This window comes from Polypterus senegalus, chromosome 10 (genome assembly GCF_016835505.1).
Source record: "Polypterus senegalus isolate Bchr_013 chromosome 10, ASM1683550v1, whole genome shotgun sequence".
Lineage (NCBI taxonomy): Eukaryota > Metazoa > Chordata > Cladistia > Polypteriformes > Polypteridae > Polypterus > Polypterus senegalus.
In genome coordinates this window covers 1,178,650-1,190,273 of record NC_053163.1, presented here as the reverse complement: position 1 = coordinate 1,190,273, position 11,624 = coordinate 1,178,650, and the positions used below count along the sequence as shown (strand labels likewise).

General features: G+C 41.1%; 1 protein-coding gene across 1 annotated transcript; it reads left to right on the top strand.

The window, feature by feature from the left end:
- Positions 1-208: 208 nt before the first annotated feature.
- LOC120536168 (gastricsin-like) lies at positions 209-11,310 on the top strand. The gene is made up of 9 exons (XM_039764495.1): positions 209-264; positions 6,388-6,550; positions 6,811-6,928; positions 7,234-7,352; positions 7,452-7,648; positions 8,831-8,947; positions 9,179-9,326; positions 10,833-10,931; positions 11,019-11,310. Exons 1-9 carry the CDS (start codon positions 209-211, stop codon positions 11,181-11,183), a joined length of 1,182 nt encoding a protein of 393 aa, XP_039620429.1. The 3' UTR covers positions 11,184-11,310.
- The last annotated feature ends 314 nt before the right edge of the window (positions 11,311-11,624 follow it).

Below are 11,624 nucleotides of genomic sequence, written 5' to 3'. Positions count from 1 at the left end.
ACAGCTGAGGACCACTTGATATTCCAGTGGCCCCCACCTCTCCACATAGCAGGTTCAAAGGCATGGCAGGGTGGTACAGCCCCAGCAGGCAGAAGGCATTTATTGATTTAGCATGTAAACCCCCAGATAAGACTCCTGCTCAAATAGTATAAAAAACCTCTGGGGGCCAGTGTGTCCACTTCACGGGGAGAACGGTGTTAGAGAAATCATGAAGTGGCTGCTTGTGGCTTTGGCATGTCTGGCTCTCTCAGAGGGACTTGTCCGGTGAGTTTCGCTTTATTGTGGTTTAACTCTGCTTTACAACTAAACATGTTGATAGATAGATATGAAAGGCTCTATATGATGGATAGATAGATAGATAGATAGATAGATAGATAGATAGATAGATAGATAGATAGATAGATAGATACGAGAGGCACTATATGATAGATAGATGGATATGAAAGGCACTATATGATAGATAGATAGATAGATAGATAGATAGATACGAGAGGCACTATATGATAGATAGATGGATATGAAAGGCACTATATGATAGATAGATAGATAGATAGATAGATATGAGAGGCACTATATGATAGATAGATAGATAGATAGATAGATAGACAGATAGAATTTTATTTGTCCCCAGGGGGAAATTTGGTAAAGTGTCTATTATTGTGTGTTATGTTGCAAATATTTACTCACCCTCTGACCCTAAGCTAGATTATTTTTTTTCAAAATTGTTAATATTTTGTACCATCTAGTCCTACCAAAAGTAACAAATATACTGTAATGAGACCATCGGTTTTCAGAACCCACCATATCAAGCACAGGGAGATCAGGGAGGAGATCAGGGAGCAGCTCTGGACAGGACAGACAAATGGAATAAAGTATCAAGTTTAGAAATGTAAGTACTTTGAGCATTGGAAAGGCGTTACAGAAATAAAATGTTTTATTACACCAGTTTCACAGGTCATCCATACGGGAGGGATTTTAGCCTTAATTTGTCTGAAATTTCTCATTGTTGGTTCATCCACACCACGGGATAAAGCAAAGTAACTGAAAATATCCTGCTACATCATCACTTGTGGCCTTTTGTGGTAACCATCTTCCCAGTTTGTCATTAGATGAGGGTCCTGTCCTCTACTTCAAGTGCTCTGCTCGAGATCAGATAAATCAGATAATCTCTTTTTTTTCAATGACCACACAGACAAGAGTTTCCAGTTTGCTTGGTTTACCGAAGCCAGTTGGAATAGGGTAAAACTACAAGTAAATCATAAACACAGAATGATGTGAGAAATCCTTACATATAAACTCACACGATAAAATTAATGGCAAAATTACTTTACAAATATATAAAAAATAAATAACATTCAAATAAGTGGCAGACATTTCTCTGTACTTACTCTGGCAAAGCTAGTAAGAATGTGTGAAAAGCACGCAGGCAAGTACTCTTTTAAATGCAGTGCAAGCTCTCATGAAAATGTTTTACCTTAAAAATATGCCACTAAATAACTGAAATACTTTAAGAGTCTGAAATCTGCATTACTGTAAAGAGATAAACATCTATAAAACATTTCTACATACCGACAATGCCTTTAAAAGCCAAACTGAGGTGAACATTTAAAGTAAAAGAAGCAAGACAAACACGTGCTTTCTATTTATTTCTATTCTCTCTGTGAGGTTCAGCTTGATGACATCACTAACAAAAGACCGGCTATTCCTGAAGTACAAAAAATGTTGAACATCACCACTAGATGGTGCTAATCTTAATCATTAACTTAATTCAAATCTCAGTCAGAACTGCACAATTAGGTTAGATTTATTAATTCCACAGGGAAATTCAGATGCATACATCCATCCATCCATCCATTTTCCAACCTGCTGAATCTGAATACAGGGTCATGGGGGTCTGCTGGAGCCAATCCCAGCCAACACATAGGGCACAAGGCAGGAATCAATCCCGGACAGGGTGCCAACCTACCGCAGGACCCACACAAACACAACCACACACAGCAGCAGAAATACAAAAATAGAAGGAAACAGACTCCGATGACAGATAATAAAGCCACTCAATCAATCGATAAGAAAATAAATAAATAAATAAAAATATACGAGATGGAAGCATTGAATTTCCTAATAGCAGTGGGCAGGAAAGACCCCCAAGAACACTGTGGTGGAAAGAGGCTGTAGCTAAAAGTGCTCCAATAGAGCGCCTCCTGGAGAGGGTGGAGGTGATTTTTCATGATGGCATCTAAGTGTGCTGCCATCCTCATTTCTACAATAGCGTCCAGTGTGTCCAGGGTTCGCCCTGTAATGGAGCAGGTTTTCCTGATAACTAATTAATTAATAATTCATAATAAATAAGCCCTTCCTATTTTTCTGTCTCCTTTTGGTGTCCTCTGTGCCGTTTGGTTTATCTTGGTGAGATGTTTCTTCACTAGTGATGAGCCAGTTTTCACTGCAAAAGTCCACAGTAGCCGTGGTGGCTGGCCGATTTCGCAGGACTAGGCATTGGACGATGCACTTATCACATGATATGATTTATATCGCGATTCAGGCCGAATAATGCGACATTTCTGATATATTTCAAAGAAGTGTGCTGTACATTAGTGTGGCCTATTAAAAGGCACTCATAAAGCAAAACATGGCAAAGTAAATTTAAATCAGTGCACTTCATGTATAAGTTTCAATGCATGATTCTTGAAGATTTTAGTTTTTTGTAAAAATATGAAAAAACAACAAAATATTTGCACTGCAATAACACCAAATGTGTTGCTCATTGATTAGAATTTTGTGGAACTCTGTACACATGACAATGATGACCCAATAAGCCTATAATATAACCTTACTACAGTGCAAAATCACCCTATTTAAATGAATCTTCTTGTTTTCTGAGTTATCACCTAACATCGCTCCAACAATGGCTGTCCTTTAATTTCCTGCTTCAATGCTTTACTGATCTGTTAGCCATGAGTCCTAACTAGATCTATAGAGAACTTGAAATGTTATATTTTGTTCAAAGAAAAATGAGAATATCGACACACGAAGCTGAGACCACTTTGCTGTGACAATATCATAGTCCTTTCTTTTTTCTTCTTTCTTTCTCCCAGTCTCCACTCTTCCTCCTGACTCCGGCTTGTCGCTGTGAGGCTGCCAAGTCTTTTTATAGTGTCCAACCTGGAAGTGCTTCTGTTCTTCCACCCACGTAGTCTGTAAGCACTTCCAGGTTAGGTGGAAACCCCAGGCCATATGGCTTTTCCATTTTTACAGCACCCCCTAGTGGCACCCACGGTACCCAAAAGGGCTGAGATAAAGAACTCCAAGTCCATTGTGCCCAGTGTGAATCTGGGGCACTGCTGCAATCCAGGGGAGCTGCATGGAGTTTGCATGTTTGGGTTTCCTCCAGGTACTCCGGTTTCCTCCCACAGTCCAAAAACATGCAGGCTAGGTGGATTGGTGATTCTAAATTGTCCCTAGTGTGTGCTTGGTGTGTGTGTGTGTCTGTCCTGCGGTGGGTTGGCGCCCTGCCCGGGATTGGTTCCTGCCTTGTGCCCTGTGTTGGCTGGGATTGGCTCCAGCAGACCCCCGTGACCCTGTGTTCGGATTCAACAGGTTGGAAAATGGATGGCTGGATAAAAGGTGTCATTTTGCTTGACTTTTCGCTACATTAATATTTTAAGAAATGGTACTGAATATATACACACACACATACACACATATATATATATATTTTGATATAATATTGTGTTAAATTTGTGGTTTACATTTGAACATGTTTTGTGTTTTTATATAACTACACTGTATTTTCAGTTAATATTTATATAATTCTTGTGTAAGTAAATGTAGGTCATTACACATAGGAAATAGGAGTGTTAGATTTGGGGACACAATGGAAGGTCTATAAAACTTGAAAGTACCCCTTATGAGAAGGACCTGGGAGTCACAGTGGACTCATCACTATCTACATACAATCAGGGTAGAGAAGCAATCAAAGAAGTAAATAACATGCTAGGCTATGTGGCACCTGGTGTGTGGAGTTCATGTCCTAGGAGTTCTGCTCAAGCTTCATAACACACTAGTGAGGCCACACCTGGAGTACTGTGTGCTGTTTTGGGCTCCATATTACAAAAAAGACATAGCAGCACTAGAGAAGATCCACAGAAGAGTGATGAGGCTGATTCCAGGACTGTGAGGAGAGGAACTGAACAATTTCAGTTTAAGGGAAATGGAGATTAAGAGGAGAAGTGTATTAAAATTATGAAAGGAATAAGTAAAGTGGATCCAGGCTTTAACTTTCAAGGCCAGTCAATCAATTATGCAATATAACTGGCCGCTGAGGGAGCCATCATCTGAGGAGCGCCATTTATGAAAGTTAAGGGGAGAACGCTCCAGACACAGAAGAGGAGCACTGAAACTGTTGTCATACTTTAATAGTACTAAATAGGCACCATTTATCAAAGTAAAAGTGCGCACCTTCCTTAAAGTCTACCGGCTATACACAAAGGAGCACTGTTTGGGCTTCGGAAGGGGTGTGTTCTGCTGACACCGAGGGGCACCCAATTGGTCATCAAAGTTTAATAATACCAACTATCTGCTATGGACAATGAGGGGTGACGTTCGTCCACCCTGCCTAAGGCTCCAAATGGGCTTCAGGTAGCACTGGTTATTTTAAAATATTTTTTTTAACAAGAACAAGTAGATACTGTTGGAACATTAAGGGCAGATTTCACACACATGCTAGAAAGTTGTTCTTCGCACAGAGGACTGTAGACACATCTCTCTCTCTCTCTCTATATATATATATATATATATATATATATTTATTGTCACACACGTTCGATTAGGGGGTGGTGGGCTGCACTAAACCTATAGTCGAGTCTATGTTTTAGTTTGACATCTGATCTCTCCAGGAGGTCATCATCCTGCCGACTATGCCACTGTGAAAAATGAACACTCGACACACTTAAAAAGGTTTGGGGCAGCTGCCCTTATAATATTCCTGGCTGCAAAAGGGTTTTGAAAAGCACAGAGATGTTCACAATACTGAGTCCAAAAAAAACTGGTGAGGGTTTGCAAAGATGGCAGCTTTAAGGGATTAGACCGGAAGTGATGTGTAGAAACCGGACGTGATGTAGGGGAACCGGAAGTGGCATTCTTCTGGGTGCTCGAGCCAAAAGTGATGTCATGCTGAGTGCCGAAAGTGACGTCATGAGCTCTGAGTCAGACAGGGTTTTCCACAGGGGAAACAGGGGAAGGTTTAGTGCACCCTGGCACCTCCTGACCTGGCGTGGAATTACCTTTGCTTGGTCCATACAATGTCCTACTCGCACGTGTGTGATAATATATGTATATAGTCCAACGTCTGTCTGACTGTCTGTCGACTTTTCATGAGAGAACTACTTAATGCAGCGTTTCTCAACCTTTAAGTATTTGCGACCTTTCATAACAGTTTTAAATCGCCCCACTAACATTTTTTTGAAATGTAGATGCATATTTTATTATACCTATGTAACTTCTATCGACATTTATCTAACTCTATACATATTGTTCTAGTATCAGAATGTAGTTTAAGTTAATTTGTTTTGGTTTCAACACGTTTTTTTTTCATATTTTTGATTCTTGTTTTCTTTTTTTCACATCTTCGCGTCCCCCTTTTTGTTACTTTACGCCACCCTAGGAGGATCCACCCCACAGGTTGAGAACCACTGACTTAATGGATTTAGAACGTTTTTTTTCTATAATTTGCTTGAACATTCCAGTTGATTTTGCGACCTCTCATCACGCTTTGTATCATAGTTCGCTTGCAGGACTGATTTATTCGTTATTTATTTATTAGACACAGGCTGCAGGCCGATGGGAGGGGTAAGCATGACGTCAGGAGTGGGGAGCTGGGCTGGGCCCTCCTTACTCACGTGCCAGCCTCTGTTCAAATCGTTTTACCTCTGGCTATGTTTTGGAGCGGACCTTACCTCCGCTTAGCTAGTGATACCTGTTTGTTTATTGTTTGTTAAAGTTTCTCCTGTTTCACTACTATACGGGTGGAGCTGCGGGGGACGACTGCTGTGGAATAAATTATCAAGAAGTGTGAAGAGCAGGACTTTAGGGGCCTTCAAATCTCAGCTTAATGTTATTTTAGACAATATACTGTAGGTGAATAGGATGGATGAGCTTGTTGGGTTGAATGTTCTAACATAATGTTCTTGGCTTATAAATAGACACTTTCTGTAAGTAAACTAAATTAGAGTGAACTTAATGTAAAGTCAGCAAGTCAACTGGCAGTTAGAGGTAAATGTTCTTGCCTTCTCCTAGTGGGCAGAACTGGGTGGGATAGGGCTGAGCTGTCCAGAAAATTTCCCAGGTATCTACACAGGTTGGGTAAAACTGAGCTGATGTTTCCAACAGTGTTCCTCTGAAGAAGTTCAAGTCCATTCGTCAGGAGATGAAGGAGAAGGGTCTCCTCAAGCCCATCCACTACACTGACCCCGGTCTCAAGTACTCCCAGACTCTGTACCCGAATGGCCCCTATGCCTATGCTGTCAATGAGCCTCTTGTCAACTATGCAGATGTGAGTCCTCCATCTTTTCTTGCTGATCTCTGAGCCAATGGTGGGTGAGAGTGTCTGTCAGTCTGAAGATTGCTTTTCAGGATTCTTACTTTCTTGTCTTAAAATGACACTTCAGTAGGGAGGTGGAGAAGTGATTGTGGGTGGGCGGCCTTCTCCTGTTTATCTAAGCGTTTTGTGTCTACCATGACTTTTTCTTGAACAGCTCAGTTCACATCCCAGAATATTTGGAGTAATGTTCTCATGTTGTCCTTATTTTTCAGTTGTTCTACTATGGAGTAATCTCTATTGGAACTCCACCGCAGTCCTTCTATGTCTTGTTTGACACAGGATCGTCTGTCTTCTGGCTTGCTTCTACCTACTGTAGCAGTGAGGCCTGCAGTAAGTTTGGGGAGCACTAGGGGGTGGTGGAGAGCTCTCAGGTCTTTTTCTTTGCTGGGGGATAAAAGGCAAAATCAGAGATTGTGTTGCTTCAGAAGAGCATTATTTAGGGGCCACCAGGACTTAGTCCCTGGTGAGTGAGACGTCACACCTATGAATGGCTAGACATACACATACAGTAAATCTTTTCAAGTCCTCCTCCCCAGGGAATTAGCAGAAAATATTGGGGCTCTAAGTAAAGAAGGCTGTTTGTCTCCACCTCTAGGTGAATCTTCCTTCTAATTGCTTTCTCCTTCTCTTTACAGCCAACCATCCACTCTTCAACCCCAGCAAGTCATCCACTTACTACTCCAGGGGCCGCACCTTCTATCAGGGTTATGGCACTGGCAGCCTAACAGGAGTGTTTGGTTTCGACACCCTACATGTAAGGCCTTACCTTACCCTTACCCTAGTACTCACCTTAACACTCTTTGCAGGACCAATTTCTCACTTACTTCTTGGTTGATTCTCTTTTGCCAATCAGATCGAAGGTCTCTCTATCCCCAACCAGGGAGTAGGACTGAGCATCACCGAACCTGGCAATACATTTGTCCATGCTAATTTTGAAGGCATCTTGGGCCTGGCTTACCCTAGTATGGCTGATGGACAGATCCCCGTTATGGATACCATGATGCAGGACAACCTGCTCCCAGCAAACGTATTTGCCTTCTACATTAGCAAGTAGGTTATGTATTCTTTCACTGCACTCCTTACACTCCACCTGTTTTTACTTTTTAACAGGGAGCCTTTCCTTTGAGTGCTTAGCACTGTTACCTCATGGACTGAGTGTCTTGTTCACAAGTGGGGTAATAACTGGGCATTTTAGTTTTCCCCCTACATGGACGCTTGGTTCATTGGTGAGTAGTGATGAGAGAAATGATTTGTAAGAAATTGAATTTATAATGAAACTCAATGTTTCGCTTTAAAAAAGAATTTGCAAAACGAGTTGCATTTCCTTTCCAGGATATTAGTGCAGTCGACACAAGAAATAAAGAGTTTAGGTGGGGTTTAACAGGGGTTAGGAAACATGTATATGTTTTACTTCTTCATGTGCCTGTCTGTCATTTAGTATTTAAATAAAGATCTCTAGTGAGAAACTAAACCACCAGGCTCATTTCCTGTCATAGACATTATGTTGAGCTCCCAGATATGTTCTGGTAGTCTGATCCCTACTTTGCCAACTATCATGACAATCATAGCGATCACAATCCTAAAGATGCACTGGAGACAGACTCAATGACATGAATAGTAATTAAGAAACAGGAAAGGGTTGTTGCTAGGTAATGGCATCAGAGGGGGTGGAGTTTCTCATGGAATAACATTTTCTGTTGGAGAAACCATAGTTGTAAACACAACGGTGCATTATGGAGAGTCCTGGCATGGAAATTATACAGCATTTCATATTTTTTAAAAAACGCTCTATGTTTTTCACGGTAATGTGAATTGAGCTTACTTGTGGTCGACTGGTTACATGCATTATGTAGTTGCAAAAAAGAACATAGGTAAACACGAAATGTGACATGAGACCTTGTTACCACACCAAAAAATGTTTAAAACCTTCGAGTAAGTTTTGCATTTTGCAATTGTAAAATCACCTGCATAATGAACTTTAGAGTCAGTTTCACAAAACGGCATGCAGATCAAAACTTACCTATTTCTCTTATTACTATTGGAGAGTCTAAATTTCTCCATGCAGGTGTGCACTTGACTGGGTCCAGTGATGAAATGGTGTCCTGTTCATAGTTTGCTGCCTTGTGGCCAATACTGCTGGGATAGGCTCAGTGCCCCCAGGACCCAGACCTGGATTAGGTATATTTGAGGTTAATGTATATCGCGCTTTTACTGATCTGATTATCTTTTCAGGAATTTTGAGGATGGCAGTGAGGTAACTTTTGGTGGTGTTGACCAGAGCCGATACACTGGTCAAATCTACTGGGCACCAGTCACTGAACAGTTGTACTGGCAGATTGCTATCAATGGGTATGTCCTTTCTTCCCTTCATCACAGCACTGAAATGAGTCTGGTCCTATATTCACATTCAGAAACTGTTTCTGTTTTCATAAACTTTGTCGAGTCATGTGACCATGCAGACTCAAGTCATTAGTGGTCAACACTGATGAGGAGGGTCATATCGGTTCCCAGAGGTCATGCAATGCATTCATCCATTCTGTGGTTTTCAAGTTAAGTCACTTACTTATCTCTGACCTGCAGCTTCCAGATCAATAAACAGGAGACTGGTTGGTGCAGAGATGGATGCCAAGCAATTGTGGACACTGGCACTTCCCTGCTCACCTGCCCCCAGCAGTACTTGGGCTATCTGCAGCAGTACATTGGCGCTCAGGCTAACCAGTACGGAGAGGTGAGTGTCTTCTAGAACTATAGATCAGTAATAATAATGTGCATCATGGATAAAATAGTGGAAGGAATTATTAAGGAAAGAAGTGAGCATCACATGACAAGAACAGGAGTTTTAGGGAAACGTCAACATGGGTTCAGATGAGCTGGGGTTGTGCTGCACTAATATGCTGAAACCTATGAGGAGGCAACATAACCATACGATACGATAGGTACATATGAAATTATTTATCTGGATTTTCGGAAATCATTTGGTAAAGTCCACAGGAGAGGTTGGGCATCAAACTTAACGACGTGGGAACTAAGAGTGTACTGCATAGATGGGAGCAGAATAGCTAAAAACACAGGGAGTAGAAGGATATGGTGCAAGGAACCTTAGTTATGTGTGATGTCTCACAGGGTCAGTGTTAGGGCCACTGCTATTTTTAATATACATGAAGTGTCTGGATAGGAATATAAATAACAAGTTAAGTTTGCAGATAATATCAAACTGGGTGGAATGGCAGGTAAGCTAAAATAAGAGACTTAAACAGAATACAGGCTTGGGGAGAGCTGTGGCAGATGAAATTTAAAAATAGTAAGGAGTTACACATTGGAAGTAAAAATGTGAGGTATGAATACACAATGGGAAGTCTGAAACTTGAAAGGACACATTATGAGAAGAATTTAGAAGTCACAGTGGACCCGACACTAATTACATCCAGACAATGTGTAGAAGTGATCAAGAAGGCTAACAGGATGTTAGGCTATATAGCACAATGTATGGCGTTCAAGTCAAAGGAGGTTATGCTAAATGTAAGTTACTGTATGTAACACACTAGTGAGGCCTCATCTGGACGCTTAGCAGAATGTTAATATATACAGTACAGCACCCCTGATGTGTTGAGTTTAAGTCAAAGGAAGTTATGCTTAAGCTTTATAACAGACAGATCTACAGTTTTGGTATCCAGGCTCCAAGAAAGTCATAGCAGCATTAGAAAAGGTACGGAGAAGAGCGACTAGGCTGATTCCAGTGCTACAGGGAATGAATTATGAGGAAAGATTAAAAGAGCCGAGCCTTTTTCAGTTTAAGCAAACTATGATTAAGAGATTAAGCGATAGAAGGCATTCAAATTATGCAGAGAATTAATCCAATGGATCGAGGCTGTTATTTTAAAATGAGTTCAACGAGAACATGGAGACTTGTTAATACACAATTCTGCACAAATGTTAGAGTTAAAGTTTCCCTTCACACAGAAAGCTATGGGCACGTAATAAATTACTCAGCAGCGCTGTGGAATTTAGGGACCTTCAAAATTTGGCTTGATGTTATTTTGAAGAAATTAGGAGGATAAGACTAGCGAACTTTGTCGGGCTTGTTCTAGTCAAAACGTTTCTAATGTTCTAACCTACTGTAATTGAATAACCTTTCAATGCACTACTCGAGTGACCCCCAGTCAGCTGAACATCTTATCCCAAGACGGAGATGCTGTGAATATGACGACCTTACAGCTACTCTTATCGTCCACAGTACATGATCAACTGCAACAATCTGAACAACATGCCAACCCTCAGTTTCACTATCAATGGCGTGAACTTCCCTCTGCCACCCTCTGCCTACACTATGGTGGTAAGTGACTAGGCCAGTAAAATAATAATTTAAGAAACATCTGAGAGCACTCTTTAGTTTTTTTTTTTGTATTTTTTCTTTTTCAAGCACAATGAAAATGGACAATACTACTGCACAAGTGGAATCATGGGCACCTACTTGCCATCCCGGAATGGCCAGCCTCTGTGGATCCTGGGTGATGTCTTCCTGAGGGAGTACTACACAGTTTATGACAGGCAGAACAACCAAGTTGGGTTTGCCCTGGCAGCCTAAATCACATTCTGTTTCCTGCTCCCACACACTAAGGACCACCAATACAAAGAGAAGACACAATGACGAGAGCTACAGCTTCCTGAGTATTCATGACACAAAGGGCTTAATAATTTATCAACTGCAGCTAAAAAATGGGATCAACATGAAGTAATTTCAGCCTTCAGCCACCAGAGGGCAGAAGACTTTAAACATCCAACACTCCATTACTGACCTGCATGCCTTGTCTGCCAGCTGGCCTTGAGTCTTGACAGAAGTGGGGGGCAGAGAGGGTGGTGTGTTTCTAAACCTGAATATAAATGAAAGAAAAATGATAAACATATGATCCAAACTGAATAAAAATGTCATGAATTAAATCTTATACTTTGTTAGTGTTTGCTAAGGTGTCTTTCCACTCATGTGGTTACTTGAAGTTTTCCTCATCCCGGGTCTAAATGTCAATCA

Coding starts and splice junctions, on each gene's coding strand:
- LOC120536168 (XM_039764495.1), top strand. CDS start 209: ATGAAGTGGCTGCTTGTGGCTTTGGCATGTCTGGCTCTCTCAGAGGGA. Junction 7,353..7,451: donor TTGGTTTCGACACCCTACAT/GTAAGGCCTTAC, acceptor TTTGCCAATCAG/ATCGAAGGTCTCTCTATCCC. Junction 8,948..9,178: donor TGGCAGATTGCTATCAATGG/GTATGTCCTTTC, acceptor TCTGACCTGCAG/CTTCCAGATCAATAAACAGG.